Source organism: Anoplopoma fimbria, chromosome 18, assembly GCF_027596085.1.
Source record: "Anoplopoma fimbria isolate UVic2021 breed Golden Eagle Sablefish chromosome 18, Afim_UVic_2022, whole genome shotgun sequence".
NCBI lineage: Eukaryota > Metazoa > Chordata > Actinopteri > Perciformes > Anoplopomatidae > Anoplopoma > Anoplopoma fimbria.
The window spans coordinates 5,329,907-5,350,471 of NC_072466.1; the positions used below are offsets into that span (position 1 = coordinate 5,329,907).

A 20,565-nucleotide genomic window follows, 5' to 3' on the forward strand; every position below is an offset into this window, starting at 1 on the left:
AGCTGTCTCTACACCTCCGCTGATTCCTTCTGCATTCGCTGTTCTGCCACCCTACCGTCGGTTGGCCACTTGGGACTCGTGAGCACAGTGTTAATAGATACATAGAGGCAGCTACAGGGGTGGGGGTGGGTGGGGATGGGGGGGGGGCCGGGGGGAAGCAGACAGAACTAAACGTTGCCGGAGTCCTTGTTTTTCTACAGTTCAGCACCAAGCAGATAAAGAAATGCCAAGGTGTGACGTGAGGCCGGGCTAGAGTGAAAAACAAGTGTGGTTGATTGGCATCTGGTGCGAGAAAAAATGAAGATAAAGATACACAGAGAAAGGTCTGATTCCATGTGTTTGTAAGCGGGGAAATGTTATTTCCTCTTCGAGAAGTCAGCAGTGTCTATATTCCGCTTCCTCCTAACGATATTATCATAACTTCATAAAATTGTTCTTGTGCTTTACAAACTGTCCTCCTTCGACGCTTGTGAACTCTTTCGGCAAAGTCCAGGCGTGTTCATCGGCCACCTGTCTTTGTGCTCGTAAAGACGTCCCGAGTCCTGCACCAAGGAGTTGTTTCTGTAAAAGAGGTCTCTTTAAAAAAAATTGCGCATCTTCTTTATTACTTTTTGTGTAACTTTTTTATCACGATTTTTTCTCTCTCTCTCGTTAATTTCGGTCCCTCCGAGGTCTGGCAGGAGACCCCTGCTGCTTTCAGGATGCATGAATCTTTGGTGATTGGATGCCGAGGGTAAAGTTCACAGACGGTGGGTCTGAATGTTCGCCTCTGAGATGACGGAGAGAAGGGTCACCTCTGACCTTCCAGGAGGGTCATCACCAAGGTGATGCATAGCAGCCATATATGGGAGGACGTGGACGGAGCCTTAGCGCTGAGATCTACGACAGAAGAAGTAAAAGAAACATGAACATGTAATGAGCCACGTGTGTTTGAGGACATAGGTATCCTATTTGGGAAATACATTTAATCACTTTCTTGCAGAGAAAAGAAGAAAATTGATAAGATTGATAGCAATCTAATATATGTATGTATGTATGATAAATACAAAGCTACAGACATTAGGTCTGGTTAGCTTAGCTTAGCGTAAAGACCGAGAACAGAGGAAACAGCTAGTCCAAAGAAAGAAAGAAACAGTTTATGATATTTTTGATTTAAGTACAGATTACACAAATAATATGTAAATGTGATGCGGATTTTGTTACCTGGACTAATCTAGGCCAGTTTATGTCCCTGCTTTCAGTCTTTAAACTAAGCTAAGCTAACTGTCCTCCGTCTCCAGTTTCATATTTTACAAACAGACATGAGGCTGTATCAACTCTCGGCAAGAAACGAATAAATATTTCCCAAATTGCTGAACTATTGCTTTAAGGCACAACTAACCTGCATAATCAGATCCTAAAACAGCTATGGTATATTTCCCCCCTTTTTTTTTCCCCTCTTACATTCCATAAAATCAAATAATATTCATTATCTGAGATTGAAATGCATTATTCTTTGCATTACTCTGTCTTCAGCCTGGGCGACCATTTCTAGAACTCCAAATGAATCAATTGTGTCGCTCTGAATCATAATGGATCCATCCGAAATGGAACTTTAACAACAATCTTGCAGTAATAAAAATAAAAACCTTTTATAAACCGAGATCACTGGCTGGAATTTTCTTTTAGATGCCTGGGTATTTTCCACCAGTGACATGAAAAATGTCAATAAGATTACCCTGATTCATGTATGGTACGTTAGAAGGATGTCTCAGTTTGAGAAGCTTCTGGAAATAATGTTCCTCCAACCCTAAATAACACGCATGACATCCACTGAACAGCGTTTTGTCTGTCTGCCAATATCACTTTGTCAATTGCAGGTCGTTTGCTCGGTCCTGTTTTTCTATTTTTACGTTCCGTTTGTTCCTGCGGCGCAATTACAGTGCTTCACTCAGCCAGCGTGGCTATCATTCATGTGATTACAACACTGTTGCCATGGCAACCGCTGTTCAATGCTGGCAATAGTCTAAGATTTGATCCCCTCTCGTACATCTCAACCTTGTCCTTGGCGAGGTAGAGAAAGAACCTGGAGCTCAGATTAAAGGCGGATGGAGGAGGCGGTGAAGGTGGTGCTACTCACTGGGCGGAGGGTCTCGACACTCCCCTTCCTCCAGCGTGACATCATCAATGGCGATGTCTCCCTCGATGCCCGGTCCTCGGATACCTTCGATTACCACCTGCGGAGAGGAAAAACATGTTTGTCATATTAAATGTTCTGCTTTGGTAGAACAAAAAAACAAGAAAAGTATGGAAATAATAAATTCTTAATTTTTACTAAATTGCACCTTATGAAAAATGACAGCAGGTGGCAAGTGTTTGTTTTGACAATATTTAAAATTAAGAATGCTTGGGGTGTTGGAACAGTTAAAAGTAAGAGTGGGAGCAAACACAGAAGTGCATCTGAAACTATAATTACTTTCCACAACTGCACTCATAAAAATGATGGAGAATATTGCCGTCCTATATTCACTACTCACAGAGAGTAGGCGTCCTCATGGCAAAGCGTGAATGATATTGCTTTCTCAACAGCAAAACAATGTCCACTTCTCTGCTTAATATCACAGCTTGTGAAGAGCAACATCAATACGCCGCCCTCAAGGAAACCAATACTTCCAACATACAAACAGAGAGGGAAATAGAGGGCAACAAGAGGAATGCCGCTGCGTATTAGATTGATTAAGTTTCCTGGTCTCACCTGGAAGGATGCCGTCGGATGGATGCTAACTTTCGCCTGCTTCCAGCGGTCACCTTGGTTACCGTTTAGCGACCACACGGGACCCTCGGAGGTCGTTTGGCCCTTCTGTTTTAGAAGGGCGTTTAGCGTTCCTGTATGAGGGAGGGAGACAGATACACATGAATGTCAGCGTACACACACACACACACGATTCCAACACTGTAATGTCAGTGGTTTCTAACCTCCAGGCAGTGGACCCATAGTGGGCCACAGATTCTATGATATTGGACCATGTGAAAACAATATAACTTTGTAAAAAGACTGAAATATAATTATATAATCTTTCATGGTAGTACACTTGAGGCTAATTTTGTCTTTGTCTGTCTTGCATTTTTCCCCATTCTCCCCTGTTGATATGATGTGCATATTTGTAAGAAAAGTAGGTCATCAGTACTCATGGTAACCAGTCTGTCACCTCCTTTCAGCATACAGCAGGGGAGGAAATCTGTATGAGAGCACCACCTAACTGTAGCAGAGAAGTCCATCTCTATTTTCTTAATTTAAAGAAATACTGTGAAACATTTTCATTTAAATAAAAGCCAAATGGTGAAACACAACCCTTGCATTTGCAGTCTTACAAACTGGGTGTCTGTGGCGACTGTTTTAACAACCGATTGTTAAAAATCCAAAGCTGTTTGGATCTCTGTGAGCTGAGATCCATAAACACACCTGCAATTACCCTGTACGCTGTAGGTTCAACCGAAGACAATGAAGCGGAGGTCTTCGAGGATGTAAACTAAGCTATCATTATGAAATACAGACACGATGTTTACTATTGGTTTTATTCTTGCCCGCGCCTTTTCTTGTGCGCTCTCTTTATTTCTGTCTCCCACTCTTTGTTTTTCACGGTTTATTTGTATTTTGAGTGAATAAATAGGGATATTTTCAGTATAAAAAAAATAAATAAAAACCTGATCCCTTCTATACATGTAGTTCACAAAACTGGAGACCTAATCATTTCAATTAACTTGGCCCTATTAAGAACTTTATGGGCTTTAGTTGATAATAGAAAAGCTTATGAAAAAGAATATGTTCAGCCAGACTTAGTAGTGAGACCAAGACAGACAGTTATGCATAAATATAATAGAGAAGAACTCCTTGAAAGATCTGTCAAAAAACTAGGAGGAATCTTAACAAAGAAGTAAAGTTTATAACAATATGGGACTTTAAGAAAACTTTTTCATATCCATTAAATATCCATCTAAAATATTCTAAAGAACTGTTCAACCGAAAGTTTGAAAGTCCTTTTTTTGGAGCATTTCTTCTCCTATATGTGAGATACAAAACCACCCAGACTGTTCAGCTTAATATTCACACCCTTCTCCTGCATTTCAAATGTATGTATTCCTCTGAATTTGAAGCGGAGCCAAGCAGTAGCAAAGGTTAAACTCAGGTCACATGAATTGATGCATCTATTAGGTTGTGATTCTGCAAGTGAAGATAAGTTATTCTCTAGCTCGTATTAATCCAAATTAATTATCACTAATGGGCAATGTGTGATGAGAATTTTTTCGGTGAAAATAAATACCTTCCCCGTCGAGAACAGTTCCTAATGTATCATTAGCTCCAAACTATTAAAGCTCAGTCCAGCTTCTTTACTGCTTCATTAAAAGATGTTAACTTTCACTGTCCAGACCAACTCGGCTTTTGAAAATGCAATTTGACAGAACCATTTTAAGCACATTCAGTTAAATAATTACACAGAAGCGCTGGCTCTCGTTGTGACAGAATAGGCTATATACCAGGTCTGGATTGAAGACTCCCCTCAGTGAGACCTCTTGTCTGGCCCTGGGCTTTGATATAAAACTGCCAGATGATGACACAGAGTGCAACCTTTTTCCCTCCTCTCCGAACGAACAGATTGTGTTAGTGTTTATAATCGCAATGCAGGAAGACAGAGAGGGAGAGAGAGAGAGAGAGAGAGAGAGAGAGAGAGGGTAGTATCCTTCTGCAGTGGGCCAGCAGAGCAGCATCCAAAGGCACAAATCGAATTAGCATTGGCACCATAACGCAACTCAGCAGGACCACTGCTCTGAAGTCAAGTGAATTCCACAAATATGTTAAGCATCACCTTTGCATTGACACAACTGGTGAGCAAAAAAGAAAAAAGAAAAAAGGAAAAACAGCAGCGTCGACGGCTGCAACCTCTCTTTGATGCATCTTTGCCTCGGCGAGGTGCCTCATTACTGTACATCTCTGTGAGGAGACGAGGGGAAGCCGCACTGTATGTCACTGTTCATACTCTTTCATCAGCACGGTATACAGTGCGCTTTCCCCACAACGACAGCACAATCTCCAGTGAGAGATGAGCTCTTGTACGGAACATGACCCGCGGTTTCATCTCCCGTTGAAGTGTTTAGGATGTAGGAGGATTCTTGCTGAGCTGGCGCGCTTACATTTTCTTTGAACTCATCGCGATGTAGGTGGTAATGTCAGTGTCATCACATCCTGAGCAAAGGCGTATCCTGTATATCCTTTGGAATGCCTCCTTTTTTCTAAAAGAAGTACCTGTGGCAGACACTTGTGAAATTTAAAAAGATCTGAGAAGAGAAAGACGCGAGTCTGGTGAAAAGTGAGAAATAGCTCCTGGAAATTTTCAATTATGTAGTGGGGACGAGAGAGAAGGGGGTATTGAGGAGCGGTACCACCCTCCTCGCTAATGAAAGCATGACTCCGTTGCTTCTCAGAAGGTCAGGCTTAAAACAGACTTGCTTGGTGTGCTTTGCTGGAGACTTAATCCTATAAACAAATGCGACACGCGCTCCAAAGGCAAACTTTGATGTGCGCTTCAGTAATTAAGTGTGACCTTGTCTCAGGTATCCCCCCGCCGGCTAACTACGGAGGAGTTTCTTTGAGCCCGTGCCACTGTTCTCATCAGCGTGTGGGCGAAACTTCTCATCGACCGATTCTGGCCTCCAGCGCTGCCGTGCCACAACTTGACTGTGACTCACCTCCGCAGCATCGTCCCTCAGAGCATCAAACTCTCAGACCGAGCTGGTGCCATGTCTGATGGCTCTGTGACTCACACATCTAACTACGAACTATTCAAAACAACACTTCTCTCCAATAAGGGAACATACACAGTGTACGTGGACATACATTATTAGGAGCATTTGTCATAAGCGTTCACTTCTCTGGATAGAATCTGAGTTCTGGGGGCGAATTTCCCTCACGGCCGGAGAGGCAGAATACTAAATGGAGCGTAGCCATGGAGGATCTGAGCTGGGTTTCAAGTCCTTGACATTTAGCCCATTCATCATAACACGCCACAGTCTGGGCATGGGCTTCACCACAGACGGGGAGGGCAGGGAAGAGAGGGTCTGGCTGGCGATCAATTTGAGCAAATTGGAAATGTCACGGCCTACTCAACCTCGGCAGGGAGCCGGAGGAGCTCTCATCTCCCCACTGAGCCGCCCTCCAACACCCCTATCCTTATATTCTCTTCACCTCCCTCGCTTCCACCTCTTCCAGATGTTTGGTCCGGCCCCCCCACCTGGACACTTCCACCCGGCCTTTCCACTGAGGGCTGCTGAAAAGTAGCCAGGCTAAATCCTGCTGTTAGCTCCGAGTTAAGCTTTTAGCTAGAAATGTTTGAAACATTTTTCCTTATATTTGGTAAAAATTCTCTTCACATCCCAACAGCAATTAATAATAATGAATTAATAAATGACCAAAAAAGGCTTTGCCAGGTCATTTAGCCAGGCTGTAACCTCCAGTTCTGCTGAGTGAAGCCAATGCAGAAGTGTCTTATAACTTGCATTCTCTCTACTGGCCATCAGGGGGCGACTCTTCCGGTTGCAAATAGAAGTCAGATTGTATAGAAGTCTATGAGAAATTGAGTCTACTTCTAACTTGATTTATTACCTCAGTCAACATTGTAAACATGAGTTTATGGTCTCACTTGCTAGTTCCAAGTCTTCTTTAATACAGCATGATGTTCATTTACTTAATTATATATATATACAGCGTCTCTATGTCACTTCTCCGCATTCCAAATATGGTCACTTCCATTCACAGGTTGCAAAAAGTCACGATGACTACGTCCACTTCTTATGTACAGTTTATGGGCTAGGCAGACAAAGCTAACAGGCTAGCTTTACATCTGTGAATAGCCTACTTACAATAGATGTACTTTTATTTATAGAATTTGAGATATTTGCTTTTGAGTTGTCTGACCCTACCAACATACAATGAAGATAATTGGAATTTTTGTTCATAGTGTTCAAAGCAGTGAAAATTCACATTTCTCAGAAAAAGATTTTCTGATTACTCCTTACAATCTGTTAAAAGTATTCACAGTGACCTCACTGAATAAGCAGGAGAGCTCACAGTGGTCAAATTTGTCGAAAACACACAAAAAAACCAAAACATTTTTACTCAATAGAACAATCTGTGAGCCGGTTTTTGTATTATTCCTGCAAATATGAGTCATTTAACAAACTTCAAAAGGGGAAACAAAATAGCTGGATGACATACGATCCACAAAAGAAGACGTAGCTTATAAAATGATATAAGCCAGTGAACTCAAAAGAGAGAGAAAGAAGAGGAGAGGAAGCTGAGTGGGTTGGATTTGGAGCAGCAGGTCCAGCAGAAGCTCAGAGCGGAGCAGGTGGAGGGTGGAGATGGTGCTGATTCCACGGGTGTCTCAGTAGAATACTGAGGTAAACGCAGCCAAATGTTCGCTGTAGACATCTTATCAAAAGAGAAGCCAGTGCAGTTGCCAGCTTGTTGTGATTTCACAGTTTATTGAACATCGAGTTTGATGAGCACAAAACTGCAACTCCCTGTCACCTCATTGGGTATGTTCTTTTCTTTTATAAGTTTTTTGTTGACCTAAAAATACTTATAGGGAAGTAGTATTTTTAGTTAACTTTATAATTTTGTGATGCACTCTCTTGGTGTCATTGTCATTAAAAAACATTTTTCGATCAGCTTCTTTCCAAGAGTGACAAGGTCCCACATGAACAATCAATCCGACACTTTTTTGCATTTGTTGTTTGTGCTTTTTCTTTTACTGGTTTGTTGTTGGTGGGCCAGCTTTGGGAGAAGGTGATGGCGTGTACCTCCAAGCACCAATCAGGATTTGGCAGTATTTGAATAAGAATCTGATGACAGATATTGGGGTTGTTTGCTCACTGTCAATCAAATCTGATCAAACCATGACAACATTGTCCTAATGAAGCAGATTGGCGGAAGTTTTGAGTGTTCAACTCTTAATAAATAATACTTTTATTAACTTAACCTTGTCATGAACATTGGATGTTATTGAGAGAAGGACTTTTGTAAGTCTTAGTGGTAAGGTACAGAAATACACTGTATACCTGTTACTGTTCTTGTCATCCTTTAAATACCACACAAACTGTGCCTCAAGGCTGCTGTGCTTATGATCTATGCCCAAAAATGGTTCTGCATGAGAACGGATCACTGAGAACGGCTCGATGGATGCCATAGACATTTTTACCACTGCCCAAAAACTGTAGTCACTGGGCTTCTTCTAAAGTGCAAATGTCAAAGGTTAAGGTCCATAAAACAAGACAGCTATGTTTGCTAAGAGAAGCTCCCGTGGTAGATAACATCTGGTGGCTTGGGCCTTCAAAATATGATTTAAAACGGAATGGAGAAGGTTGTGGAGAAGGTTGTCAGGTTCCAAATGCACCAAAACTGCAGTTTGAGAGGCATGCAAGTGGATTATGTTACATTGTTTTAAAATGTTTAATGTTTTGTTTGTGCTGGTATGTCAAACCGTTATACTGTAAAAGAGATTTAAAATTTCCTTGGGAAAATCACAAAAGGTCAAAGAAAATAAGAATTCAAAAGCGGGTCAATCAATATCTGATGATCGAAGCATCAATGCCAAACCAACCAGAGTTCCTAAACCTTTGGGACAACCCAAAGGTTGGGTGTTTTATGGAAGGTTTATGAGTCATATTGACATATTTTCTTTTAAAAAGAAACACATTAATACTAAAGGTTTTAATCATTTCAGAATTCCACTTAGAAAATTAAACCTTTTTCCAATCACAAGATTTAAATTCTTTTTTTCATTATAGTAAACACTTTTTTTTGCAGTGGTTCGAGTGCACAACATCAGCTTGCCGTCTAACAAACGGCTCTCATGCCAAACAGTATCCAGACCCCATGATGCCGAGCTGAACCCTGCAACCCCACCCAGCGGTGCCACTCACCCGCCTCATGAACCTGTGCAGGAGCTAATGATACAGGGTGAAGCCGAGACAGAGAAATCACCAACAGAGGCCATCAACAATGTATAAGCCTGCTGTTTTTGTGCTGGAGATCCAATCTTTCTCCCAGCTCCCAATTGTACAAACACACAAAAAGCATGCACTCAGAGCTGGAGTGTTTGCGAAATCGGCTGATTGGGTCCCCGGTGAAGAAAGCCTGAGAGTCAGACGTTAGCCACAGATGGCTCCTTCAGTCGCTCCGCCATCTTCAAATGGGCCTTACAAGGTTGTAATCTACATTCAGAGAGGAATGTATGAGCTAATGCCCAGGATTTGTGTAAACACCTTTGAAGGGGGTTTGTTGCAAAAATGAGATATCTTTTTTGCTCAAAACATCTGACAGCTGCACTTACAAAATTTTAGCATGAAAGCACCAAACTCCCCGCTGCACCTGCCATGGGGACAAACTCTGTGGAAATGACTGAAATTCTGTTGCTTGCAGGAAAAGAGTGCCTCCGTTCTCCCTTTTTTTCCTCAGTGAGTGTTCCTGTCTCAAAAACAACCATTTTGTTGACAAAACCCATGTAGGTGGCAGAAGAATCAAGAATCTCATCTCTCTCTTTATGTTTCAAAGCCAATGTGATGTTCCACAGAAGCTTGAAGATGGACTTTTTTTTTGGTAAATTAAATGCGTTCTGTTGTTTCCTCATTCACTGTTATTTAGTTACGCATAAATAAGAATGCATCTCCTTCATTTAGCAGAGAATTGCCAAAGCAATTTAAGTTCCACTTTAAGTTTCTTTTGCTGCTTAAGCAACCAAAAGCACAGAACAGTGACAGCTTCTTTAAAGAATGAGTGTAATTATCCTTTTCCTCATCAGTCTCCATGAACCATTGAGCAATGAATATAAATGAAGAAGATATTTTTCAGCAGTGGAGAAACTGTATGGCAGATTAAACCCAAGTGCAACAAAGGCGTTTGTTACACAGATCGGGGACGTTGAAGAACCTGAGGAACGTATATCTTACCTATGTGTTTTCCATACATGTGGTAGAAGAAGCCGAAGCAGTAGGCCGGTGGGTTGGTGATACCGTAAGGGTTTTTAGGGGCTACGTTGAAAAACGGACTTATGAGCCGTGCCTGGTCGCCTTCCTTCCTTGGTCTTGACGTCTCAATGTACATGTAGAAACCTTGAAACACAGGGACACATAAAAACACATAAGACATGCTTATATATACAGGAGGAGACTGCAAGTAAGATTATCTTAATAGACAAATCCTAAAATATAACAAACTACAATGGACTTTGCACATTGAACAGCTAAACATTTGCATATTTAAGGAATATTTCTAGTTGGGTATTATTGTGTAGTTTGGGTCATCATATATTTCGGTTTTGTTAACATTGTACTGAAGCCAACACTAGAGTTTGAGGGATTATCTAAAACACTTTATTTGGAGGTAAAACCAAAGGTGACTGCACCATGAATGGTTAATAATCCATCAATGCAAACACACAACGGTGTACACACAGTTTGAAACGAAGATTACACAGACAGTTTTTTTATTTATTTTATTTCCTGTGCTCTGTGTGGGGGGTTTGTTTCAAACTTGTCCGATTGCTGCTCTATTTCATGCACCATTGACACATTTCCAGATGTCACTTTTTATAACCTATAGAACAAATGTATGTAGTTTTTATGTAGTACAGTATAAAGAGTATCTGAGAATATGCTTGTGGATATCCTCAGGACAAAGTCACTGTGCCTCACTGAGAAACTGCACGAACAGTTGGTTTGCCCTTTGAAAAAATATGAGAGCTTTTTTTTTTTCTTCCAGGCAGTGCTCAGACTCCCTCAACTACTCTCTGGCGACCTACTGCTACACCAGCAAATAATTTGTCACTGTAAACAGCGAAAAAAGCGAAGGCATCCTTGGTCACGCTCGGTTGCTTTTTTTAACCGGTCAGTGATAGCATGATGGAAAGGAAACCTTCCATATCAGAGATAAGAGTCAGGGCTTTTCCACAGATGGACAGATCTCCTTTTTTACTAATAGCAATAACCGGGGGCAAATCGAAGCGATAACAATGGGGTTACATTCATGCACCCCCGGTCTGACAGTTGTGGACAGCGGCGAGTCAAACAGCCCTCTGATTGTGTCGGAGCCACATGATATGAAGCCAATCTCTTGCCTGCCACAGGGAAGGTAGCTGCTGAGCGGCTCCACGCCCCTCCAGCCAAAACCAAAATGGAATATCTCCCTCAGTTGAATCTCATATCAGATAATTACAGGCAAAGAGGAATGGGGATGGTAATGAAATGCTGGACATTTTGAAACCATTAGGTGATTAAAGCCAATGCATTATTTACAGCTGCTGCTGCTGCTGCCACAGCACCATAATAGGCACTTATATTCCTCCGCGGATACTTTCCATCAGCGGATTCATATAAAATCCTGCGACAGATTCCTTGCAAATCCAATTATATTAATTCTTTATTTATCAAGTTCTTGAAAATTGAATACCTGCACATGTAACTAAATTCTAAGCAGCGCTCCGTGGTTTAGGTACCCATGGAAACAGCAACTCAGTTATATGATTATCTTGAATATAAACGATCAAGGTTGCTCACTGCTGGATTGTGCTGCATCAAGCAATCAACGACACAATGAGTACAGCTGAAATCATCTACCATGCAGCTGGGAACACTAATCGTTAATTCCACATGTCAAAAAGAGGAAATTTAAGTGAAATATTAGCATATGCTGTATAAAAGGTACAACACATTCATGTTGCAATGTCGCACATTTTTATATCTTACAAGTCATTCAGCAATACCATGTTAGATTGCGGCTGCACGTTGGGGATTCATGCTTTCATGCACGGATTACATAAGAAAATAACAGAGTGGTGTCCATTTGAAATGTGTGCATTCAACCGACATTTGTCCAATCCAATGAGCAGGTGCAGTGTTTTCAGAGCCACACTGACAGCTGGCAAAAATAATCACTGTGGTTTTCCTTCTCTATTCATGCATCATTTTATTTTTTACAATATGATTGTTCAGCTATATAGATAATCCACAGCCGAGCAATTCAATTGACTAACTTGCTCACTGGTTAGTGAATGTTGACGTTGTTTGTAATTTGTATCTAATTTGCCTTTTTATCTACAGTTATGTTACATGTATCGCTCTATATATCTATTCTCTACACACTTATATTCCTGTTCGGCATCACAGGGAGCTGAAGGTTTTGGTTACATAACATATAACAGAGAGCATATGTTGTGCAAAAGCAGGAAAACACTGAACAGATCTGACACACAGACAAACACATTCACACTTGCACCATTAGCAATTTAGGGTTTCTAATTCACTTCTAGCTTATTACACATGATGTTTTTAGCTCAGAAAAATCCCTGTGCCACCACAAGCATGAAGCTATATTAGGAAATTGCTCAAACAAACAACCACCTAATTGATCTCTCATGCAATAAATCAATCAAGTGACCATTCACTAAGCCCCTGTTGCTACGTGTGTCAAGCTTTCTATTCAAGCAGAGCACATAATGGTTTACAATTATAACAGTGGCTGATTTACATTTGGAGTAATGTTTGAAACAGTGTGTCACTGATTACAGACAAACTTCTAGTTAGGGACTGTGGATTTTGTTGGCTTAAACAAGTTTTGCACCTGATATCAACCACTTAAGAGAAACAATGAGACAGACCATGCGTCCGTGGCTGATATAAATCAATTTGACAGTTAAGTGGTGAAAATGCCCAATGTTTTCTTTTACTTATTTTATGGGTTTGTTAAAGTCCCTCTCCAGTAATGAAACTTGGTTTTATTGTTATTTCACTTGGATGTTTGACCTTCACTGTGCAGAGTTTGTTTTCACATTTGCTGACGGAGGAAAGTTTCTCTGTGCTCCCCTCAGATCTCTGCAGTGCACAGAGTGGTGGGGAAACTGAAACACTGAGAATGGACTTTTCAAATTAAGTGGCTGACATCTTGTGCCCAACACATTGGAATTATAATAGATTCTTGATTTTTGAATGAGAGAAGACAATATGGAAGAGCACTATCAGACAGGAAATGTTATTTAAAGCAGATTACTTTTTAAATGTTTTAAAACAACAGACCACTCTTTGACTGCTTGTATGTTTTTAAACCATATGTTCCTAACTAAGATAGTGAGCTGAGCAGGCTAACCTTTGACTTTAACGTTAGAGCATATATAAACACTGTTTAATCCATTCACTTTTGCTCTGGATCTGTGTTCTTGGTTTTTTAAAGTCATCATCAGCTCAGCTATGATTGGATACTCCTTGTTTTGGGAGGGGTTTAGTGAATGGTTAAGACTTATGTCAGGATCTCAAACACCCTGGGTTTAAGCATTAGTGACATTCACATCCGTCTATCTTGGATATATCCTTGACAGGCTAAGAAAAGATGATACCTAACCGCTTAAGGTGTTGCTGACAGAAAGTAAAAAGGCTATTACAAAACCTTTGCTTCAAAAAGCTTGACTGGCTTTGTCAATATTGTTAAAGACCTCCATCTTTTAGCACATATGACCGACTCAATACGACTACAAAAACACTGGGAGAACATTATGAAAGATGGTGTGCGTATTGAAACGATGAGACAGATGTTTAATAGTTATTGTGTGTACCATATGCAATATTTTGTTATAAAATAGTTTTATTTTTTAATGTCCCTTGATTTATCTCTTGACCGCATATCTTTTTGCTTTTTGTGTATATTTTTAATATTTGCTTTTTGTGTGAGTGTTCTTATAATGTGAAAAATTCATCAAATAAATAAAAAGTTTAAGAAAAAATAAAAGATTACTTACCCTGCTTAGAATCAGTGCGGTCGCCACTGGGTCCGGTGTTGGGCGTGTACTTGGTATCGCGGGTAGCGGCACTGTGTCGCGTCCAATCAAAATCATCATTCTTGTCCTGGGTGAACATGCAGATCGGCTCCTCCTCAAAGCTGCAGTGGAACTCTCCTGGTGAGCGACAGAGCAGAACCAGACTCTCACATTGCAATTATTATAAAAGAGTGAGAAGTTATCCACTGCCTTGTAGTAGGTACAGTATGTGTGCAGTGTGACACCTACTGTATATTTATGAGATTCATGAGTGTTACGTGCGTGTCACAGGGGGATGTATATATATATATAGCAGTCCTAATTACACCATACTTTCGGGTGAGAAGAATTTCTAAATTTAGACGTGACCTCTCGCTGACTGTGGTGGAGACGTCACTGAGTTTGTTTGGTTTCTCCCCGACAATGAAAGTAAGTCTCTGCAGAGAGAGTGCTGCACCCTGAGAACATCCGATGGCAGTGTGTGTTTTTTGTGTGTACGTGTGTGTGTGTGTGTGTGTGTGTGTGTGTGTTTCAGAGCTGGGTATTAGACGCCATACCATGACAGCCCGATACTAAAGGATGGTGGATAGTTTTCAATAAACACAAACCCACGCACCCTCACTTAGGAAATAATATTAAAACCCAATAAGAATCTCACGCAAAAGAGGTTGGGGACACTAAACCCATGATTACTAAAAGGTCTAAATGTTTTTCTTCATGGTTTTTTTGACATTGAGAAAGTAGTATAATGTGTGTAAATACTTCTATTAATTAAGAGTTTCTCTCTTTTTTCAAGATTGAACGCAAAAATGATTGTCCTTGGATGTTTTGTAGCGTCCCACTAGTGGGACTTTGTGTAATCAGTCTTAAAAATTGACACCCACTCCCTCCTTCTCAATCACTCTCCATCTTTTCTGTAGTGGGTGTGCCGATGGAGATATTGGGTGCCCCCCCCCCCCCCCATGTCTCCCCTTCGCCCTCCCTTCTCTGTCGCCCTCCACGCCCCTTTGACTGCAATTATTAAACTAGTGGAGTTAGCAGAGAGAGAGTGAAACTGCTAGTTTCATCACCCTTTAAGGGAAAAATAAAAGTAATTCTGTAGCGCGAGGTTATGATGGGTCACATGTAGGGGAATGTCGAACAGTAAACACACTAATGACATCCAGAGCGTGGAGAACTAACCCACTCCGTTTAATGAAGGGGTAGGGGCAAGATCAACAGTGTCGGAACCTGTTGATCTTTTGCTACATTAAATCCATGTAGCAAACAAAGCTACCCCTAACCAGAGGACACGGTGCTGCTGAGCAGAGTCCTCAAAGAGATAGTAAAAAAGAGCATTTGGATTCAGGATGCAGGCTTGTGTTCTGATAAATATTCATTGATTTATTAAAATGTAGCTGGGAGCAGTTTGGAGTGGTGACCTTGGAGGGGAGCAGAATGTGCAGCTTTTTACTCAGGTAATGGAGGTAACATAGGGAGAGTGTGGGAGGATGGACCAAGGGAGGGAAGAAGGGCAACGATGCTGCGAGGCAGAGGATAGACAGAGCAGGAGAATAAAAAAAAAGTGGTGGAGAGAGGGAGAGGAAAGGGGCTAGGTTGCAGGCTCTCTTGACTCTTCTCCTCATAGGCATGCATATTTTAAATGGAGGTCTAGCTCCGGGTGTCAGACGCTGACGCCCCCTTCCTCTGTGAGCTAAACTAAATGTTTTCACCTCCTGTGCCCGGGAGAGATAGGAGGATTTGGAGGAGAGGCAGAGGAAGGAAGGAGGAAGAGGAGGCGTGCAGGTAAGATAGCTTACCTTCAGGGATTTGGATAATGATGTTGGTGATTAGGATGTTTGTTATTATGTTGGCAATGTTTGTGTGAAAACCCACCGAAATATATACCTATTGGAATAAATAAAACCCACAATGCACAGCGGCGCACTGCAGCACGGCAAACAATGATTAAGTGTGGATTCTCAAGTGGATGAAGCGAATTTGTAAAGTTTCAACAATGAGATGTGTCATAAACGGGACTAAACATTAAAGGATATCAACATATGGCGCGGATGCATGCATAAGTAATGCGCACAAATCACAGAGCGTGCAAATGTACTCATGCACACACACACACACACACACACACACACACACACACACACACACACACACACACACACACACACACACACACACACACACACACACACACACACACACACAAAAGCACATACCCCATGCAAATACACTCCATCCAAATTGCACACTGTCCTGTGGAGATTAAAAGCTCTCAACATGCCTGATGGAGATCTAGTCAGAGTTCCTAAAAGAAGCCTCGTTTTTGTTTCATCATACTTCATTTAGTTCTACTTAAGAACACTTAGCAGGATCTTCCAGTGCAGCGTGACATGTTGTGAGTCAGATCTCGACGGGATGTGCAGCGACTTTGAATCTCCCCACTGATTCTCACAGACTCGTGCTGCGACAGAAGGAGCTCGCCCTCTGCCGAGGCATGCTAAGTGAGGTGCACATTACTTACTCAGGTGAGGGTTGATGGGCGCTGTGAAAGAGAAAAGGCCAGGGACAGTCATTAGTACAGAATATATTAGCCGTGTGTCAATACGTGGACCACTTCTTAAAAGGGAACGGAAGGTGCACACACACACAGGACTGTACAAGCACTCAAAGTTGTCGCGCTTTAAAAACCGCTCGGCTGATACAATGTGCTTCACCGCGGGTCACGCAGAACACAACACAAGCTTGCACACAGTAAACCGTCGCTATTAACCTTTTTGTCCTGCTGTCATGTGCTGTTCAGGCGCAGAGCTAATAAAAGTCTACATGTATAAAAAAAAAAAAACTTTCAGCTTGCACACTTTGCTCAGTGTTCTACTGTCATAAAACGAAATGAAAGATGCCCATGGGAAGGCCGGAAATACTGTCTGGTGATATTAAAACACTGGAAGCATATTAGAGTGTGTACGCTCCGTCTTCATCAAGCTCTATTGCTTTCACAGTGTTCCAAGTTAAACGTAAACACAGCTAAAGAAGGAAGGCAATCCACCGGTACACACAATGCAATTATTACTGAGCAGACAGAAAGAGAGGTGTCTGGGATTTAAAGTTGAAAAGGTGACAGCAGTCGCTCTGTGCCTGTTATCAAATGTAAAAGACAGAGGGATTAGGAAGAGCAGCCTGCACACATTAATAAGCTTATAGCGCAACTGCTTATCATTATTGCCATTTACCGACATTGCTGATGTTCTTGTTCAAGGTGACTTCCATTTAAAGCACTAAGCCTATTTCATGCTTCCCATTTAGAAGCCGATAAATCAGAAAAAGTAGTAATAATCACAAGTGTGTGTCAATCACGTTCCTGTAACATCCTTGATTCTTTTCTGTGTTTTTCAAACGCGGCCGTTATGGAAGCTTTCACGTCGAACAGTGATGACTTGAGTCCGCTGAATTAAATGCAAAAAAAAAAAGCTTCTTCTGCATTCTGCACCACCTAACCGCGGCTCAATGCTCCCCTCATTGATAATTTAAGAGGATACCGCCGCAGCAAACACAGAAAGGTCAAGGGTATCACACCGAGTTGCAACAAGCCAGTTAGTCGGCACTTCACTTTTTGCAGAGTAAATACCATTTAACCTGTCAAGAAGATTCATGGGCATTTTCATGATCGATTGCTGACCGGCTGAATAGATGCGATACATCAGCTTTACCACAAAACTATGCTGCCGCGTGATTTATGAAACCCTGCTGTTCATGGGGGGAATTGATTTTAATCCAACCAATTAAAGTGAGTAATAACAAATCATTCCTACAAAGGAAAACGTGTACTGAAGAGCGGGGAAGTACTGCGAGGATGGTGAAATCGCTCTTTTTTTAAGAAGCAGAACGAAGCAGTCATTTCTGTTTATTGCTCTGCGCTTCATGGAAATGTGCGTCTGAGCTCGTTCACTCGCAGTGTGGAGAAAAACAAGGGAAATAAGCACAAAGGCACAAGCAGAGACGGGGGCAAAGGGTGAGAAAAAACAAACCATTGCATTTCCAATTGAATCATATAAAACATTCAGTGAACTGCAACGCTGCAGCTGGAGCCTCACCACGAGTGAGGGAAGAGCCGGCTGTACACTGTAACAGCTTTAATAATCTCTGATGTTATTGAAAATACCTGCATCCTACTGAAGCTACACTGGGCTGCAGAACGGCACTGCTGCAATGAGAGTCTGCAGAGAGGGAGGAAACCACCCAGAGCTGTTGCAGAGAAAATGTTTTAAATGACAATTTACAGCCTCGGGCCTGTGAAACGGATGCTGAGTTTCCTGACAAAATTCTATTCTTTCAGTTTCTTCCCCCCCCCAACGTGCTCACTGGCTCTTTCACTCTCAACCTCCCATTTTCCTGCAGCTCTCCTCAGCCTCCCCCCCTCCAAGAAAATATGTTTCATAACTATATGTTATTTATTTATTTTTTTACCTGCAGCCTCCCCAGGCTGACTCACGTGCCTTGGTCCAAATGAATGTGTCGTGCTCGAGCAATGTCTCAACCCCCAGTGAGGAAATCAAGCTGAGCAGAGAGCAGGCCCAGAGGCTACTTTACTACTGTTAAAGCACACACACACACACACACACACACACACACACACACACACACACACACACACACACACACACACACACACACACACACACACACACACACACACACACAGACAAATAATTTAACTTACAATTTAAATGAGTGCATTGGATATGGTTGCAAACTACTGTTGACCCCACCCTTTACAAGCATTTCTTTTCTTTTTAATTTTACAGCCTCGTCTTCAAATATTTCCGTCGCTCCTAAAGAAACATGAGTGGACGTCAAACACTCGCCTAAAAATGCACAATGTTGTTAAAGCTCAGGTGTGAAAAGCCCTCAAGCAGGCTGTGAGGGCTTTTAAAAAACGTCTCTTATTTCTTTCTCAGTGCTTCAGCGCTCTGCTTTCCCTTCCAGCTACAAAAAGCCTCAAATAATGATTGAGGATGAAAATGTAATTCTTAAAGTTGTTAAGATTAACAGTCCCCGAGATGAGGCAAAGAGAGTTTTTTTTATTGAAGTTACTTTGTAGACTTCTGATATGAAAGGTCATGTTCTTATAACCCTCGGTGCAAATCTAGTTTTAACTTTTCCACCTCAGAGGACAAAACAAACTGTTGCTTGAACGCATGACCGCCTTCCGTCCAAATTGTCTCATTTTGATTGAAACACAAAGTGAGCTCATTGACCGCCGAAGGACAGCGGTCCGTGGGGGCCGTTCCGGATACAAACACTGACTTCATCTTGGCTGGCTTCCCTGCCCACTGGGCTGCGGCTGGATTACAAAAGCAGCAGACAATTCCACGGCTGAAGCCAAGTGTCCTCAAAGACAACAGCGGCCCAGCTTCTCCTATAATTCACGCTCTCAAACATTCCCATCCATCATGTTTAGGGGGGTCTGGGTGGATGCCACCGAGTTCTGAGAAAGCTGCAGTTTCACAGCTGGTATAATAACAGCGTGGGCAAATATCATTCAGCCATCTTCCCCTCATGTCTCCAAAACAGAAATAACACGAGCGACATCCCACTACTGTGTCCTTTAATGAAAACTGTTGCTCCCTCACAGAGGATCTAAGTGTTCTGCACTGGTTCCTGCAGTATCACACGCACACGCACACACACACACACACACACACACACAGCCAGCCCATGTCCAATAATCTCCTGTGTGTTATCCCGCATCAGTTGGCGTATGACACATGGATGAAAGCGAAAGGGAATCCTCAATGGTCTTCTACATGGATGACCTTTGCCGTGGTTTAAATAGTAAGTCGAGGATTGAGAGAGAAAAAAAAAAAGGATAGGAAAAAGGATGCAAAATTGTGCAAAAAGCAAAAAGAAGACAATGCTAGTAAACACAGCAAGCAAACATGTAAGTGATAGAAACAGTGAGAGTTGCTCCATCTCGTATAACTTATAATAATATTGGTGTATCTGTTATACTGAATTAGGAATTCCATTAAATTCAATTTACTTTGTTTAGCCCAAAATAACAAATCGTAAATTTGCCTCAGAGGGCTAAACCCAGACAGAATAATACCCATTGTTTTTTCTAAGGAAAAAAAATACCCCTAATTACAGCATTAAACTACTTATTAATGGCTTACATTTGTAGAAAATGCTTCTAGTTTAAGGACTGCAGGTATTGAAAAACAGGTTTAAAGGATGTGGAAGCCTCATAGACTTTATAAAGACAGTTATGAATTTTGAATATGAATGTTTAACATTGTGCTGAATATTCTACCAGTAAAGACTAATAAAAGCGTTGTTTCCAGTAACTCTCTGAAGTAAGCTAGCTCCTCCGTTGTGCTGGGCTAAGCTAACTGACAACTGTCTGCAGCCTTCTGCTTCACAGACACAAACACCAGAGTGGTATCATCCATCTTCTCTAATTATACGTCACAATGCCAATGAGTGTTGTGCATCTCCTTTCACTGAAAAGATGTTATTTAAAGGGAGAAAAGATAACAAGATAAGATAGCAGCTCAATATCTTTAGCAGACTGCTATGACTTCATGAGTGGTTCTGTGTTGCTACAATTAAAAGGTAATACTCAGTATTTTAGCATATTTTCATTTTAAAGAATCACACAATGTTTTAAGTAAATATTCCCACCATAAAAAAAAAAAAAAAAAGATAAAGTTTTATTAAAAAAACTGTG

The 20,565-nt window shown here is 41.5% G+C and overlaps 1 protein-coding gene across 1 annotated transcript in view; it reads right to left on the reverse strand.

Annotated features, from left to right (window-relative positions):
* Positions 1 to 790: 790 nt before the first annotated feature.
* The window catches only part of LOC129106749 (MAM domain-containing glycosylphosphatidylinositol anchor protein 2-like), a 163,741-nt gene continuing 143,966 nt past the window's right edge, over positions 791 to 20,565 (reverse strand). The window contains exons 13-18 of the mRNA XM_054617963.1: positions 16,360 to 16,380; positions 13,821 to 13,976; positions 9,985 to 10,146; positions 2,735 to 2,865; positions 2,120 to 2,216; positions 791 to 879 (exon numbers count right to left, since the gene is read on the reverse strand). Coding sequence (XP_054473938.1) covers positions 791 to 879; positions 2,120 to 2,216; positions 2,735 to 2,865; positions 9,985 to 10,146; positions 13,821 to 13,976; positions 16,360 to 16,380 — 656 coding nt within the window. The remainder of the gene's footprint in view (positions 880 to 2,119; positions 2,217 to 2,734; positions 2,866 to 9,984; positions 10,147 to 13,820; positions 13,977 to 16,359; positions 16,381 to 20,565) is intronic.